Raw genomic sequence first — 18283 nt, forward strand, 5'->3', positions numbered from 1 at the left:
CAATTAGATAACGATGGGCAATATTGTCAAAAATTTTACATCTCAATATTTATTTTTTATTTGCTCGATAATATTGTCTGAATATTGTTACCAATGCATCAGGAATGTGCTAAAATGTGCCAGTAAAGTCTTTGGTTGAGGTTCAAGTCACATAAGACATAAAAGGGTTGGAAAATTAACCACAAAAGGGCAGAAAAAAATAATTTCATACTCTTGTTTGGATATTACACTAGACGTTTCTGCCTGTTTACCGTATTTTCTGGACTATAAGTCGCACCAGTGTATAAGTCACACCACCCCAAAATATATATAAGTTACACTGGAGTACAAAATTCGGTTGCAAGTGTGAAAATATAAATAATATCACATATAAGTTGCGCCGGAGTATATAAGTATATAAGCATAAATATAAGTATAAGTCGCACCCCGGCCAAAACTATGAAAAAAGTGCGACTTATAGTCCGGAAAATACGGTAAGTGTTAATCTTTTTAGTGGGTGCTTCGGAGCTTGTGCAGGACCTCTTTGGTGAGCATCTTAGAGTAGCGGTTGATCTTCCAGTGTCCGGGCATCCACCCCAGCAGGAAGCGGTGGAAGTCTGTCCAGGCGAACGCAAACATCTCCCTCCATTCTTTCTCCAGAGCCGCAAAATCCACGTCCTTATCCACAGCGTCCTCCAGTTCCGAAAAATAATACTCCAGCAGTGCCGGCACCTTCTTCTCGCACTCCCTCTCCTCCATGCAGCTGCCTAAGAAGTACACCACATCCTTCATGCCGCAGCCCCCTCCCACGTACTGGAAGTCCACGGCAGCCACCTCTTTGCCGCTTTTGGAGAAGCAAAAGTTGGCCAGTTTGGCGTCTCCATGGACTACGGTTTGAAAATGACAGTTGCTGAGGATTCTGTCGATGTGCTCAGCCGCTGCTTTGAGCTCAGCGTCGTCCATAGCTTCCAGTTCGTTCGGTCGAGTCTCCAGGTGCCAGTAGGTCCCCACAGGCCACAGTCCAGCCGGCTCCCTACCCAAGAAGAGAGCGTGGAAGTGGGCCAGCCAGCTCAGGCAGGCCCTCATCTCTTTGTCTCCAACACTGGTCCTAGGCAGAGAGAACATTTTTATTGATTGAAGATTAGGTTGTGTCTTAGGCTCCACCCGAATTGGTTAAATAAGCCTAGGACGCTCCTCATTGACCCGGACGTGTGTCACCGTCAACCATGACAAGGACCGTCCCAATTGACAAACAAATTGATCAAGTTAGGAAGGAGTAAGGAGCTCCTTTAGCGTAGGCACCTCACTGCGCAGACCAGCTTCAAGTTTCCAAATACAGCCGACCTGAAGAATAAGATTATTTTACAAAATCCTCAGCATATAAATAAACTCAAATTTAAAATCCTAAAAAGCATAACTGTTATCGAGCCAAATCAAACAGGTTGATGTTCACGCACTTTTGTTTAAGTTTTATAAAAACGAAACTTAAGCCCAGGAGATAACAGAGCTGTACAGTTTGTTGCAGTAGCAATAATTTCACTCACGTACAGTCACTGGTGTTATTTATGTACTGTTGTATTTGTAAAGATTAAAAGGTTAAGCTCAGCCGAGAAAAATGCATGTGCTTTTTGTAGTCCATTTTCTGGGAGTTGTAGTTCTTTTTCCTGACCAGCTGTAGTTCTCCTCACTGCTCCTCACACTTCCTCGATCTAGTGTTGACCTCATGACGCTCTCAAAGGTTAAGGAGAAGGAAAAGGTTAGGTAAAAGGAGAAGGAAGGAGATTTTTTTTTACAATTTCGGATGGAGTATTACGGCTACAGGGAATTGGAAATGTTTGTGATATGCAATGCAGTTAAGTGCAGCTATAGTACGGTTTTAATATACTTTTAGACACAATAAATCACTAAAATAAAATACAAACTTGACCGTGACAGAACAAAACTTAATCAAAGCAAATTTAGACTACCAATCAAAGAACATTGTGTTATTGCGATAACACAAAATGTGGCACAATAATTTCAGTCATATTGAAACAAAAATGTACAAGCCTTAATTGACAAATTTAAAAGCATAACATTGACTAAACCATTAGATTTTTATTGACTCATTACATAAAAACTGTACATTTCAGTCTGATAAAGAACCTTGAAGTGATTGCAATATATTTAGTTTGTAGCAATATTGATTCTTGCGTCAACCAATATTGCGATATCTATACTTTTTTGATATTGCGCAGCCCTTATTAATATTTAACATGCTAAATAAAAGGTTGGGTAGAGGGCTGCTGGTTTTGGCCTGTATGCTTTGGCCTGTATGCTTTATTTGACAGGACAGTTTGTTTTAAATAAAAGAGGCATATTTATTTTTTTATATTAATAAAGTCCTAAATTAGCTTTGATTTAAATTTGTATTAAACAATATCTAACTAGTTCCTAGCTCTAACCAACCTTAAGTGGTAGGTCGTCAGGGCCAGCAAGGCCTTCTCTGCTGGCATTAACATAATCAGAATATAATTTAAAAATAAATATATTTTCCCACAAATATTTATACTTTAAATATTTTTTATTATTTTTTATTTATTTTATTTCATGGCTTTCCTCTTGGTTGCACTGCTTCTGCCCCAGGTTGAGATTTGGAAGGCAGGTCTTTATGTTAGATATTTTATCCAATCATATTCAGCCATCATGTGTTGCCAGGGATCTAAATTCTGCCCTCAGGCCTTCAGACTCAACAGAGCTGGTGCTTGTAGCTTAAAGTGAATGGAAATGAAAATTATGTGTCAACCAATCAGCTTTAGAGTTGGCTATTGTACACCAGCTAGCAGGTGTAGCACGACTTTTGATTGGATTACCAATATTGAGAGGCAGGTCCTATGGGCGGGTCCATGCAGAACCTGAGAACTAGGAAACTGAATTTGATAAACAAATTAATTTGCATACTACTAAGCTGTTTTTTCAACCCACAATGGCGGAAGGAGGAAAATATATCAATTTGGTTGAGGATATAATTATAACTCCTTTCTGAAGACGAACTTTTCAAGAAAAGTAGTAATTATAAGGAGAGGTCGTCCGATGCCGACGCTGCAAAGCCTGTCACAGGCTTGTTCGTTCGCCACTTTCAAAGTTCCAACTACGAGCGCTATCAATGGATCACAGGCTCCGAGAAGCACTGCAAACTGTACTGCTGGAAATACCTATGAGAAAGTGATCGATTTGGTCAACGAGACGCCAAAGTACGGCTGGGTACTTACAAGCAATAGTGCGTTGGAAAACTTTTGGGGACGAGTGGATATACAGCTCAATGAACACGCGCAGGGCAACGGGCACAAATGGTCTAAGTATGTCACAAAGTGCTGCTTTTACAACACACTAATTGGGGGAAAACACAAAATATACTCACTTAACAGAACAAACAATTTTATTTACAGAATCAAACTTGTACATTAAGGCTTGCACATTTTAGTTTCAATTTAACTTTTTGATTATTTATTGTGATGTCTCAATAAATCACAATTGCAGACATAGCAGGTCTTTCCTTCCTGCTGCTGTCAGACTTTATAACAAACACTGTTAGTCCTACTGTGCAATTACTGTCATGATTCATGTGCAATTCATGTGCAATTATTGTCGTGATCACATGCAATGGTATTTATCTATTTATTTTTATCTTTATTATTTTTCCCCTCCATCCCTTGTTGGGAAATGGGAGGTTTTGTCTATTAGTTTTTGTTTAAGATAAGATAAGATATTCCTTTATTGTCCCACATGGGGAAATTTCATTGATGCAACGCAGGTAGATACAGAGGTAGATACAGAAGAAAAGAACAGATCACTTATAGGAAGTTTGAAAATCACTCTCAGTAGAAGATATCTTATAAACAAAAACTCCCATAGACAAAACCTCCCATTTCCCAACAAGGGATGGAGGGGAAAAAATAATAAAGATAAAAATAAATAAATACATACATAAATACCATTGCATGTGATCACGACAGTAATTGCACATGAATATGTGTCACGACGGCACATGGATTGCACATGAATTTCACAGTAATTGCACATGAAATAATGATGCTGCTGTCCCTATAAATCCTCTGGGACCACATGAGGCTCGCTATTTCCGTCATTTTTACGTTTATAAGAGATCTTCTACTGAGAGTGATTTTCAAACTTCCTATAAGTTATCTGTTCTTTTCCTCTGTATCTACCTGCGTTGCATCAATGAAATTTCCCCATGTGGGACAATAAAGGCTCATCTTATCTTATCTTGTCTTTTCCTATATCAAGCAGCCCTTTTTTTAAACACAGATTTATGAACTTTCCATTTAATACCATACTTTTTTTCTGCACGTAAAATATACTGCTTCCTGTCCAACTTTCTTTACCTCCTCTGGTCATATCCTGCCACATCCAGGTCTTCTAACATTATCAGCATCTCGTCGCCGTGGGAACAGGAGGCCAGGCAGGCAGGGGTCCGGCAGCTGGGACTTGTGGAGTAGTTCTGGTACCAGTGCGTTTCCACGTGGTAGGAGCGGACCTTGCGTGTGTGGGACAGGTCCGTGCTCTGGTCCGCCGCTGCTGGAAACTTGACGTGTTTGACCACCACCGAGGATCGCTCACAGCCCTCCAGGTGCACTCTCACGATCTCACCATACCCGCTCCACAAAGTCTGGATCGTAGTCCCCATTCGCAGCGACGTAGCTCCACACGACCTCAGAATGAGCTCCTGGTACTCTGCTTTCATCTCTACGGCGACAATTAAAGTCCAGTTTAGACAAAGACATAGGGCTGTGAAAAAGGAATCGCATAATTGTGACTAATCAGCTATACTTTTGAGAATTGTAATTGTTATCTGGACTGTACAGACTCCAAAACACATTCAAAAATATGTTTTTTATAACAAAAGGCATTAACACTGGCATTATTAAATCAAAATGTCAAAAATTAATAATACACTTTATTTGTAAAAAATGCTATCTAGAAGCCACCAGTTATAATATTTCAACCTTTATTTGGTGGATAATGTCTTAATTTACAATAGAAATAATAATTTGACTAGTTGAATATTAAAATAATCCTTACATCTCTACTAAGCGGTCCACAGCCAATTCAATGTTTTTGAGAAGAATTCAGACTTTGGAGGAGGAAGTTTCACAAAATGATGTATTTTTGTGTTAAATGGCACTAGTTAAAGTCTGTCTTTATATGTTGTGTAAATTAATATTGAACGCCATTTTCTTAGGTTGAGTGGGAACAATTAAGAAATATATTGTGTTGGATACTACTGCTATTAACAAACATATCATTTTGGTATCATGTGGCTGGTCAAATTGTAATTGTGAGTACAATTATTGCTCCATTCAATTCACACACATGATGACAATCGAGAAAAAATGAAAAAAAAAAAAAAAACATTATTATTATATTGTGAATACTTGTTCTGTCCATGGAGCAAAGTCACTTTATCTAATTAATGGCTTTAAAACATAACTAATCATTAACAACATAGTAATAATAAGTGTATTATTTAGACAGAGTATAAGGGCCATTCCAAATTAAAAAAATAAATAAATGCAGGCACTACGAGAATAAACTCATAACATTTCTAAAAATTAAAGTCGTAATTTTATGAAAATAAACTCAAAGTCAGAAAATTGTAATATTATCAGATTAAAGCAATATATAATTTTATGAGATTAAAAATCATACATTTACGATAATAAATTTGTAATATGAGAATAAGGTCAACATTTTAAAGATTCAGGGACGTCAAATCTTTCCAAAGTGACGCAGAAACACGATTCACTTTCAGCACCACGGCCAGGAACAAAAAAGCCCACAACAGATGTCGACCTTTATAATGCGGGTCTTTTAAACATCACAAACAATAATTTCCCCTGTGCGGTGTCCCCATGTCCTTCTGGTTAATGGCCTGCGTGCGGAGGTCAGCTCCTGGACACTGGGCAGGACACTGACCGCGCTCAGAGCCGCAGCAGGTGAGGGTGTCTCGGACCATTTTCACCAATAATCTGCTCTCTCGACTTCTGCCTCTTCACCCATCTAAACTTTTACAAAGTCACCATCCATTATTAGTGTGTTGCCACCTCACAGTTAAAATTCTAAGAAAAGGTTTTTCAGTGGTTTACAATAGTATCTGATGTACTTGAAAACATACTAAAAGTTTAACAAAGTTTGACTCCAAGAAAGACCCCATTTTCAAAATGGCGGACGTCAGGTCCTTATAATGACCATTACTCCTTTGTTTACCTGCTAGTCCAGGAATACTGGTGCCTGCTACATGTTTTGGCCTTGTAATATTCTAATTAACATATTTCCATGATGGATAAGTGGGTAAAAGTACAATTATATATTAAAGTAATTGGTTACAAGCATATATATGCAAAAAATAAGTAACATTTCCCATAAGTCATTGCATATTTCTCCTTTTTCATATTGTTTTTCCTTGTGTTGGTTGTTCCTGTGGTTCACAACCATTTTTTATTCCAATTACTCAAGACTCAATCCATTAGAACTGTGTGGTACTGTACAGGGCTGACACGTGAAGGCTCAGTACCACTAACCCCTTTTATTTGTTTGTATTTTACTTTTAAATATTTTCTTTTAAATAAGATTTTTTACTATGCATTTTAAAAAAAAATATATTTCTTAATATATATTTATATGTTTTTTAAACACTTTTCTTATTTACACACCTTAGAGTGTGACCTTAGTTAACCATTAGTCGTCACACTCTTGCCCCCATAGAGGTTGATTATAGCGATTCTCACAATTCCCAACTTGACATGGTCCACAAGCAGGCACGCATGGTCCACAAGCAGGCACGCCTGGTCCACAAGCAGGCACGCCTGGTCCACAAGCAGGCACGCATGGTCCACAAGCAGGCAGGCATGGTCCACAAGCAGGCACGCATGGTCCACAAGCAGGCACGCATGGTCCACAAGCAGGCACGCATGGTCCACAAGCAGGCACGCATGGTCCACAAGCAGGCACGCATGGTCCACAAGCAGGCACGCATGGTCCACAAGCAGGCACGCATGGTCCACAAGCAGGCACGCATGGTCCATATGCCCTGCAACTGCACCTTGTGTTTGGCAGTTGTGCCAGCGGACAGTGGATCATCAGCAGGAAACATTCTGGAGCAGCAGTCTTACTGGTCATAACTGGCAGGAACCGGTTGTCCACCACTTTCCATCCCCAATCCACTGTGTTCATGTCTCCTTCCTTTCCAATCCACACACGTTCTGGGGCAACAAATGATTTGGCGGTAACGATTTTCTTGCTAAAAAGGTTGTAGCGCAAAGAGGCAAGTGAATCGCTACTCTTTCTGCCAAACAACACTGCCATTGCCTTGGTCCCGTGCTCCTCTATGACATTCCTTGCTTGATGTGGGAGCAGGAACACATTTGCAAAGGACTTGATGGTTGACTCGCCATTCACAAGTTTCTGGAATGCTGTCTGTTTGCCAACACTACAAATGCGTGAAGTTGTATCACATCACAACACAACTCACTATTCAGGACTTGTTTCATCTCACTAATGTTGTACACTTTCGTAGCTTTGGACTTGTCTGACCGAAAATAGAGGCCTCTATTAGTAGAGGGGAAGAATGAGCACGTGTGTATTCTCCCCTATCAAGGTTGTGGGCCGATGTTCTGAGGCCTTGACTGCAGCTTTGACCATGTCCACGTCTGCCTCACCTGATGCATTGATAACAGAACAGCCCTTCTTCTCCAGCTTCTCAGTCATAAGATTGATAAGTTTGTTGCAAGATCTGGAAAGGAAATCATCCTTTCTTCCCACAAACTCAGTCTCTCCATTGAAGTTAACAATGGGGTTTTCACCATGTCTCTGATGCGTATTGTCTTTGATGGATAGACCTTCTCTATAACCATCAAAAACAATGGACACGGATTCCGAGGACACGTGAACGCAACACGAACGCAGCTGCCAATCAGATGCCCGCTTTCATCGATATTACATCACGGAGACCGCTCGGCCAATGAGAAGCGAGAAGACGTGCGAAGTGGGCATGTCTGTCAAAACGAAACTTAAGCGATGAAAATGCCCCGAACATGGCCAAATTACTAGTTAAATCTTGATTTTCACGGCGGGCCCCCTCCCATTTCAAACCACGGGCTCGCCGGAGATTCAACTGCTTGCAGGCCCCCGTCTATTTCGCAGCCTGGCATATGACCCTTTTTCACGCCAAGCAGTGAACCAAAGAACCACCATCAAGGACATAATGCTCAGTTGGTGGGATGGAATCCAGGACAGGTCAGATTCCTTGCTTGAGAACTCAATGACTAGTTGGGGCTTCTTGGCTTTACTGAAGATTTCCTTGCCTTGGAACAGGGCTGCAGGAAATGAGCAGCGCTCATACTCATTACATCTTCAAGTGAAAACTGCCCAGTTTTCGACATGATCAGGAGCCGTTGGAACAGCAAAGCAGGATCAATGGTTCAGTCTTGGGCAACTTTGATGGTGGAGTCATCAGCAAGAGTTTTTGCCCGGTTTTTCCCGTTTGAAAGATATGCCAAAAACAGGTTTTTCAATCATCTTTTCAATTATCTCATTGCCAACAGTGTCAAACTCATTCACATCCTCTTTGGCAACACCAGTTACAATGTTTTTCAGACGTGGTCGGGAGAGAATGGTGTGCAAGTGCTTAGATTTTCCTTGATCTTTTCACCCATGCTTCTGAGGATTCTCGGTGCTGCTCGCTGGTCGTGTAGGTGAGGTCATTGAATTCCTGCATGGCGTTGTTGTATTCCGATGTGATGGGTATAGACATGGTCCACAATGCTCGCATTTCCTCAGTCATTCCACTTCCATGGGTCAAACCTCCACTGCTTTTCAAGGATCTCATCAGTGTCTGCTCAATGACAAGGTCAGAGGTCAGGTCTGCCCAGACTGGCTTCTGCTGTGGATCACATGGAAACCCCAGGAAAACGTATCATATACATAAGGGTGTCTGGTGTCGAGTTGGCACATTTTTTGGAGGTAGAGATACACTGATTTCAGGTAGTTAGCATTTGTTTAGCACTATTGTAGTTGACTGATCATCTCAGTATCAATGTTTTCCAAGACTCAAAAGTCTTGCACCCCACCCCACCCCTCCACCCAAAAAAACATCAAGGTGTGTCGAACCGTAGGTCAAACATCGTGATACACACCAAATTGAGTTTTGGTTTATCGTTACAGCCCTAGTAATCTCATAAAATCATGTATTCCATAACTATATAATTATGCCAGTGATCATTTAAGTCCAATGAATTCATAGACACAGAAAACATGGGGTTAGACACCAATAATACTTGGCGAGGTCACAACATTAAAGAGTTAGCATATTTTAAGGACTTCCTGCCCATCTTGGACACCATGTTGAAAATTACACCTTTCTAGAGGTCAAACGTTGGTAAACTTTTAGTATGTTACTAAGGATACCTAATACTACAAGAAATAGATGAGAAATCTTTTGTTAGAATTTTTTTGGGGTTAGGTTTTTTTTTTCCCCCATACACGCCACCGCCTAGGCTAGATGTGTAAAATGTACTCCGGTGTTGGGTGCATGTGTGTTGATAGAGCTGTGCTCATGCCATTGCTTGTGTAAGCACTATATGCTTTGATTAACTAAAGTATCCTCTCATCGTTGTTCAGCCTGGGCTACATGGGTGTGTGAGGTTGTATGAAGATGGCTTGTGCGTAAAACGTAGCTTTTAGGCTGTGCATAACACGATCCAAGTGTTAGACAGGAAAGACTGAGTGAAATAAAAAAATATTTGGATTCATTCAACACAGCTCATCCAATAGTGACTGTAATGATTCAGTTTTACTCTGGCACAGCACTGTGTCACAGCCTGTGGTCTGAGTACCGGTAGATAAGCAGACTGCAGACAGCTGTTTAGTGAATAAACAATGTGTGTGAATAAACAATATATATATTTTTTAAATACCAAAAACTAACAAACATTAACACAATTGGTGCATGCCCCAAAACATGTATCACCATCAATTGCCACTCTGCTGTCCAGTGTGGGCTGGTGTTTGTCAAAGGGATGCCAAAAAGGTTAGAATCGGTGCACAAAACAGTAGCTTCCCGGTGCACACGGCTCCTCAGGCCACTACAAGGGCTGTAAATGTTATCCACAATGAGTCAGAACAGTGAATGTGACCAAAGAGCCCACGTAGAGAAACAAAGCAATAGATGAGAGAGGAACATGTGTCAATATCACACTGGGGCTCCTCCAACTGTCTGCGGGCGGCTGTGGCATGGCTGGTGTCTGCGCCCCGGGGAGCGCTGAGCTCGACAGCCCTTTTCCAAGGTGCAAAACGGCTACGAAGAAAGTATAGGGTTGATTCAACAGTTTGTGAATGATGCCTAACAGGAAATGTGTCGCTAAACTGCAGTGACGATCTGGGACATCGTTTTAAAGGCCAGCAAACATTTCATCTATTGCAGGCTTTTATGTATGTTTTTCCTAAGCTTTTTACACATCCAAGCACATTCTTTTGCGTCCTGGCCGTGGTGGCCAAAATGAATTGCTCTTTGAATCGGAGCACTGACATCGGCCCCTATTATTCTTTATTCTAATACATTTATGACTTTATTCTTGTTAAATTATGACTTTATTCTTCCAGTCCAGTCCAGGGTGTACACCGCCTAAGGCCCAAAGTCACTGGGATAGACTCATGCGCGACCCTTAGAAAATGAATGAATAAGGAATGAGTCATCCATCTTCACTGTTCATTCTAGGTATGTCAGAATAGAGGCGCACTGCAAACTCAGTCCTGCAGTAGAGCTTGTGTCCGCCTTCCGCTGGACTGCGTTTGACAACTTTTACAGAAATTGCTCCTCTTGCGACACAAACCAATACCACCTAAGTCATGCCCATGTATTTCACAGAAATGCTGAAAATAAACAGATAAAGAAAATTAGGGTGACAAATGATCTTAAGTAAAGATTAACTACAGAAGATTTGTGATCTAATGCAACAAACCTCATGACATTTTGTTTCAGGATAAGTATGTTTTTTAGCGGTCCCAATATTGCTTGTCTAGTCGAGGCAGTAGAGGTTCACGTCGGCCGTCGGATGAGAAATATTTGCATGGCTATACAGGTTGTAAAATTTGTTGTGAAAATACGTGCCCAGAAACTCTGTTACCTCCTTAATTAATACATTTATAACTTGGAATATCAACATTTAATGAAACCCCTTCAATAACTTTTTAACATATCAGAAAATAATATGATGTGGTTAGATGCATGAAACCAGTAACATTGACTGGACACGTGGTGGTTGTATACACACAGATGACCGCTCCCCTGCACAGCAGCAGCAGCACTGACCATTGACCAGCAGAGGTCAGAGGACACTTGCCTCATTTTGACACTCTTAAAGCCTGAATATCTCCCTTGTTTTTTTGAATAATTATTCCAAAATGACCTTTCTGGTGGTGTAAACCAATTGTAAATTTGACCCTTTTGACTATGTTTCTGATGTACCTATTCATTCAGACAAATTAAATAATCTAGATGAGGTATGGGCAGTGGAGTGGAATAATATCTAGCGACTAGAGATGAATGAAAATACAACTCAGTGTTGACATTATTTGCCAGTCTGACTGGATAGTTTGACGCCACATTAAATAATAATAATAATAATAATAATAATAATAATAATAATAATAATAACTTTTATTTATATAACGCTTTTCAGTGACCCAAAGACGCTGAACATAATAAAAAAGGGGGGGGGGGGTATTTACAGACAGGGGGGGACAACACGTACAATACACATTAATATACAGATAAAATGAACAAGACAGAAGAAGTAGAGAGAAAAAGATGGGGATGTAACAGGGGGTAGAAGAGTAGGCAATGGGGTAGAGGAGGCTAGGGGTAGGGGAGGTCATAGGCTTGGGTGAAGAGGTATGTTTTTAGGCGGGATTTGAATGTTGTGAGTGAGGGAGAGTGGCGGACAGGTTGGGGGAGGGAGTTCCAGAGTCGGGGTGCTGTTCGGGAGAATGCTCTTAATGATTAACATTTTCTCACGTTCATTCATCCGGACAGTGCTAACACGCAGGAGCTTACCTGGTTAAAAGATGCCACGTTACTAGGGAAACATGCTAATACGACCAGGTCACGACGTAAACACAAACACGAGTCGAGTGCTGTGCGATATGCCCAGATGGAAGAAAGCGTTCACCGCCACCGTATCGTGTAGCCAACAGATCCACGCGTGTAGCAACGAAATCCGTACCAGGAAACGGGATCAAGACTGCGCATGCGCAAACTGGAAGTATCCGCAATAGAGAGCATTCACCGACGTCACAAAACCACGTGATACGCATACGTTGCCGCCCCCTTGTCATACGTTGCCGCCCCTTGTCCGTCACTTGTTACACGTTCCTTTCAAAATGAAAGGAAAATGGAACGTTTAAATTAATCACAATTATAATTTTTTTTGTATTGTTTCGTTTGTTTTATAATATTATGTTGCCTCAAGTTGTGTATGACATGCGTGTATGACTAATTTTATGTGAATTGTATACATTTGTTTTTAATATCTTAATGTAATAATAAAAATAATAATAAATATAGCCGCAAGCGGCAATGATCGGCCCTCACCACGCCGCCGCCACGCCGCAAGAGGAGGGGGCGCTAACGCGCCCCAATTGTCCTTTTATTGCGCCTACTGCTGAATCTGTGACGCTGTCACATCTTCTCCCCTTTGTTTTACCATCAAAAAGCAATTTTATTTTGAATTCTTGGCACAATGTGCGGCTTTGCCGCACAGACACCGTGACTCTTTGAATAAAAATGTGGATCACTTTTGATGGTCCACCCCTGAAGATGAGTCTCACCAAATTTCAGGTTGATAGGGCTAACGCCCTAAGAGGAGTTTGTGAAAGTATAAAGTGTAAACATGTTCTGGCGATTTCCCCATTGGAATAACATGGAAGGTTTCGGTCATCGTTACGGCAACGCCATAACAATTATGACATGGCTCTCATTGACTTTTTTGATGGGGATGCTAAAATTGAGTTGTGTGTCAAATTTCATATAATTTCGCAAAACTAAACATTTAACCTCCATATAAAATCTGTAGGGGGCGCTGTGGCGCCAAATGAATTTATTTCACTTCAAGTGAGTTTAGGGCAAAGAGTTTAACAACTGATTCTAATTTGACGCAATTCGGACTTTATCTGCGCAAACGGCAGAAATTTTAAATATGGGAGATTTCTGAAATTCTAGCTACAGTTTGCGGCTTCGCCGCACAGAGACCGTGAGAGGTATCAATGTAATTTGGATAACTTTTGATGTCCCACTCCTCAGTAGCATTTTCACCAAATTTCAGCTTTTTAGGGCCAACGCCCTGGGAGGAGTTCGTAAAAGTACGACGTTTGGAAAAACTCCAAAATCATGTTTAGCCATTTTTGAAGCAATATGGCCGACATTTGGTTGGGCGGACGGCGTTGCCGTAAAAATATTTTTTACTTCTCTTGTCACCATCTACCTCTGCGCCAAATTTCATGATTCTACGATCAGGTTTTTTTTGGGTCATTTCCCATCTCTCAATGCATTTTTGGTACATTTGGGGGCGCTGACGCGCCAATTTTTTTTATTTTAGAAAAGGGAAATAGCCAGAATGTAGAGAGGCACGATTTTTAGAGGTGTGCAAATTTTTGTGACTTTTCGTCAATGTTCACTGGGTGAAAAATAGGGGGGTTGGTCCCGAGAAGAAGAAGAAGAAGAAGAAGAAGAAGAATTAAAGCCGCCGGCCTTCCGACTCTGCGCTTTCGACTTGATAAAGATGGCGCCCTTATTGTGTGTTGAATTAAAAAAGAACTTGACAGACGGCGACACATTGGACATGGCCAATCCAGTGCAAATGAACACAAGTGTCAGTCAAATTTGCTGCTCCGCCGCACAGAGACCGTAGCACTTGGAATAAAAATATGGATAACTTTTGATGCCCCGCCTGTGTAGATGATATTTCCCAAAGTAAAGCTTGATCGAGCTATTGCCCACGGAGGAGTTTGTTAAAGTGTGAAGCGTAAATGTGAACATTTCAAGGATTTGGCGTTTTTCCCATTTGTGACAGTATATTTGCAGCTCCACGGCAAAGAGACCGTACCACTTAAAATCAAAATATGACTAACTTTTGATGCCCCGTTTGTGAAGATGATTTTCCCCAAATATGGGCTTGATCGGGCAATCGCCCTAGGAGGAGTTTGTTAAAGTGTGAAGCGTAAAAATGTGGTGATTTGAGCGATTCTACAATTTTCCCATAAGGATAACATGGGATGTTTCTGTCAACGCTTCGGTTACGCCGTACAAAATATGACTTTGGCTCTCATACTTTTATGATCAGGATGGCAAATTAGAATTTTGTTCAAAATATCATGTCATTTGGAAAAAACTCTATTGTTTATAGGCCACTCTGAAGGCCAAATAGTCAGAATTCTGGGAAACGTTGCCGGCTCCGTCGCACAGAGACCGTAAAAGGTATCTCCTTTAAGGTTATCCTTAAAATTTGAATAAATTTAGATGCCCCACTTGTCTAGAGGACGTACACCGATTTTGAGGTTCGTGGGCAAAACGCACTAGGAGGAGTTCGTTAAAGTGTGAAACATAAAAATGTGGATATTTGAGAGATTTTGCGGTTTTCCCATAGGGATAACATGGGAGGTTTCTGTCATCGCTACGACTACGCCGTAAAAAATAAGGCATTTGTCTGATTGGCTTTTTTGATCGGGACGCCAAAATAGAATTTTGGGTAAAGTTTAGAACATTTTGGTAAAACAAATTTTTGACCTTCAATGTTAATTTCAAGGTCACTCTGTAGGGGGCGCTATCGCGCCCATTTCAATTTTGTCATCATAAACTGGTCCAAACCGGAAAGTTTAACAACTGATTCAAATTTGGTCCTAATCGGACTCGTTTTGATCAAATGGGAGCAATTTTTAGATCTGCAATATTCCAAAATAAGTTGTCCAACTTTGCGGCTGCGCCGCACACAGACCGTAAAAGGTATCTCAAAAAATTGGATAACTTTAGATGCCCCACTTGTCCAGAGAACGTACGCCGATTTTGAAGTCGGTGGGCAAAACGCCCTAGGAGGAGTTCGTCAAAGTTTGACGTGAACAAAATGGCTAACACAGCGTGTTTTCATTTTCAAAGGAAGATGGCGGCCATAGGGTCTGGGGGCGTGGTCACAATGATTTTTTTTTTTTGTCCTCACGAGAGGAATGCGTGTCCCGAATTTCGTAGCTTTACGACAAAGTTGACCTCGGGGCGTCTCCCATAGGCGCAATGTATTTTGACTTTTGTCGGTGGCGCTGTCGCGCCATTTTTTGACGAAAAAAAAAATGGCCCTGAAAAAATCTAATTTTTCGCCGATTCTGAATTTTGGGCAAAGTTTGGTGAGTTTTTGAGCATGTTCAGGGGGTCAAATTAGAGCTCAAAAAGCAGAAGAACAAGAAAAATAATAAAAATAAAAATAATAATATTTTTAGCAAAAACAATATAGCCGTTTCCACTATAACAACAAATTATACATCGTTTGAAAGCTCTAAGCCTTCCCGATGCCGCCATGGGGTGGAATCATCATTACGAGCGCTTACGCGCTCGTCACTCCCTATTCCGTCGGGATGCCCCGCCCACTCCCCATAGACTTCCATTGATTTGAGCAGATACAAGCATGGCCCATGCCTGCGGCATGGATTCTCGCGTACGGGACGATGCCAGGAGGGTTTTTGGAGGAATGCAGCGCTTCGCGCTGCTGTTGTCAACTATTAGTGAATGGGCTACGCCCATTCACTAATTGTTGACTATTTCTGTCATAGCAGGAGTAAGTATGCATGATCCATGCCTTCGGCATGGGCTAGTTCACTGTACTTGCCAGGGGCGACGGGGTACCAAACATGCGGGCTGCGCCCGCATGTTTGGTCAGACAGTTGCAACGCTGCCTTCGGCAGCGTTGCGGGAGCAATAGGCCCTCCGCCCTGCTGGGGCTCGGGCCTAATAATATTCCGATGCAAAAACAATGTTTCCCATTTTTCAAATATCATAAACTATACATTTTCGGAAAGCGCTCGCGCTTTCCTACCTCATGGTGTGGGTCCCTGGTCACTGACGGGTACTTTCGTTAATTTTGAGTGGGCTCCGCCCACTTTGTGTTTTTGGCCCTCTATACAGTAATAATGTTCAATTTTTGCATTACATGCTTATATGCACGGAACATGCAAGAGATAGGGAACGTATTCGTGAGCTACTTAGGGCAAATGAGTGCTTTATATGGCTTCGCGGTCGTCATCCCAATGTAAAGTGCTCGTTTAGTGCGCACTTTTGCACGGGCTTCGCCCGTTTACAACGGTAATGTTCCATTTTCCTACTATTAATTAGTATGCACGGGGCGTGCGTGAGTGAAGGAGTGCGTTAGTGAGTGTTTGGAAGTGGGCGAGCACTTCGCGCTCGATTTCGTGCGCACTACGTGCGCACTTTCGCAGCCGTGCTTCGCACGGCCTTACGAGATTAATAGGCCTCTCGCCAGCTTGTGGCGCTCGGGCCTAATAATAAGTCATTCTTGTTTTCTATGGAAGTGTTGCGCTGTCAATTGTGCTTGAATGAAAGTTATTATTATTTGCCAGTTTCACATTTTAACCTGTTACTATCACGAAATAACGAGATTTGAGACGGTGGCTGGCCAATGACACAAATTACCTTTCCGTTTTCATATTTTTCCAAAGATTTTGTTGCAGAGTGTGCAATGGGGGATGAGAGAGAAGGGAGGACATACAGTAAATTGGCAGAGTCTGGATTTGAACTCACGATACATACTGCGGCCGTCTGCACTTGGAGCCCGGCATACGTGTGCTGTGCCTTCGTTTTCCGTTGTTGCTCCTCCATCAGTGTCACGATTCTTTGAGCTCTCCCTTCTCTGAGCCTCTCTCCCGCTCTCTATTTGCACACTTACCTGACACTACTGGCTCTCGAGGTCTGCGTGTCCCTTTTTTTTCTCTCGCTGTCAGTGTTCCTCGTCTGACATCTCATTCCGAAGCATGTCATTTAGTGTCCAAAGAGCTGTTGTTTAGTCTTGCCGTTTATTGTTACATTATTTTCGATACGATTAAGGTTTAGAGTTCTCACTTTGCACACAGGAATTTATTTCGCAGCGCCTGACTGATCTGCGCACATTTGCAACAATCAGGCCCGTAATAGAGTCATTTTATAACTTGTATAACTTATCACGGAGCAGGTGTCTGAGGTGTCTCTGGGAGAAGTGGGTGCTCTTTGCTTCATAGGTCTCCACTGTGTACACATCAATTTGAGCGAAAAAAAAACATGGTGGTAGGACAGGATAGAAAGGAAAGAAAGTCAAGTAGATCTGCCCTGACTAAAGAGCAGAGTTTTAGGAGAACAGTTCGGTGTGTAGTTGCTGTTGCGCTGCTCTGTGTGTGCCTTGAGCGGTGAATTTAGATACAATGGGGAAAATCAAGGTGCGTAACCCTGCAGCTGCCACTGTCTCCACCAAACAGACCTGAGATCTTCTAGTGGACAGTCAGGACACTGATGGAGGTCCCTCAGCTCCTGATCTTCAGACTCCAGCAGATGATTCCCAACCAGTGCTTTCAAAGTGAGGGCCCGAACACCACAACTGGATTTTGTCAGATCACAGTCTCGCAATCTGAAAAGAGTGCAGCACAATGCAAGGGAATTCAATTACTTCATCATATATTTTCCCAAATAGATGCAAACATTTAAAGCATTTTAATATATTGTGTTGTTGTATTTAATTTTACTCATTACTGTGCATTATGAAAATCAGTACTGCAACAGGGAAATAGATCCCACAAGGGGGAGGACTAACTGACCCAACAGTCTTAAGGGAGCAGACTGGACTCCACACAGATGTTTCACTCCAGAGTCTAACAGGTCCTTGTTACACTCCAGGATCAGTTCTCTCAGATGAGACAGATTGGACTTCAGAGCCACAACCAGAGCAGACTGGACTTGCATCTAGACAATCTGAAAATGTATGTAAGTAAAAACCGGACATGGGCTTTTACAAGCACTACAGAAGGCCCTTCACTTATTCACTTCCAAGTATTCTCGGTAGTGGTGAATTACTCATGTAATCATAACTGCGTTGGCGTAAACTAGCAGAAGTATGGTCTTCCAATCAGCCTCTACAGTCTCTCTGACCAAAACCACTCACACACCACATTAATTCAGGAAAAGTGATTGGAGTGTTGTTCCCATGGACACGATGAGAGTTTT

The 18283-nt window shown here is 41.7% G+C and overlaps 1 protein-coding gene across 1 annotated transcript; it reads right to left on the bottom strand.

Moving 5' to 3' along the window:
- Nucleotides 1–455: 455 nt before the first annotated feature.
- On the bottom strand, nt 456–12215 carry pkdc (protein kinase-like domain containing). Its single transcript, XM_072461256.1, has 3 exons — nt 12092–12215; nt 4365–4725; nt 456–1087 (listed from the first exon to the last, which is right to left on the bottom strand). Exons 2-3 carry the CDS (start codon nt 4721–4723, stop codon nt 490–492), a joined length of 957 nt encoding a protein of 318 aa, XP_072317357.1. The 5' UTR covers nt 4724–4725; nt 12092–12215; the 3' UTR covers nt 456–489.
- Nucleotides 12216–18283: the final 6068 nt, after the last annotated feature.

Source organism: Eucyclogobius newberryi, unplaced genomic scaffold (assembly GCF_026437365.1).
Source record: "Eucyclogobius newberryi isolate DKJ021-1_F unplaced genomic scaffold, fEucNew1.0.hap1 SCAF_3, whole genome shotgun sequence".
NCBI lineage: Eukaryota > Metazoa > Chordata > Actinopteri > Gobiiformes > Gobiidae > Eucyclogobius > Eucyclogobius newberryi.

Bases quoted from the DNA above. Each gene is read 5' to 3' on its own strand.
- pkdc (XM_072461256.1), bottom strand. From the start codon at position 4,723: ATGAAAGCAGAGTACCAGGAGCTCATTCTGAGGTCGTGTGGAGCTACG. The intron at 1,088-4,364 runs GTAAAGAAAGTT...CTCTCTGCCTAG, and splicing joins GCAGGATATGACCAGAGGAG to GACCAGTGTTGGAGACAAAG.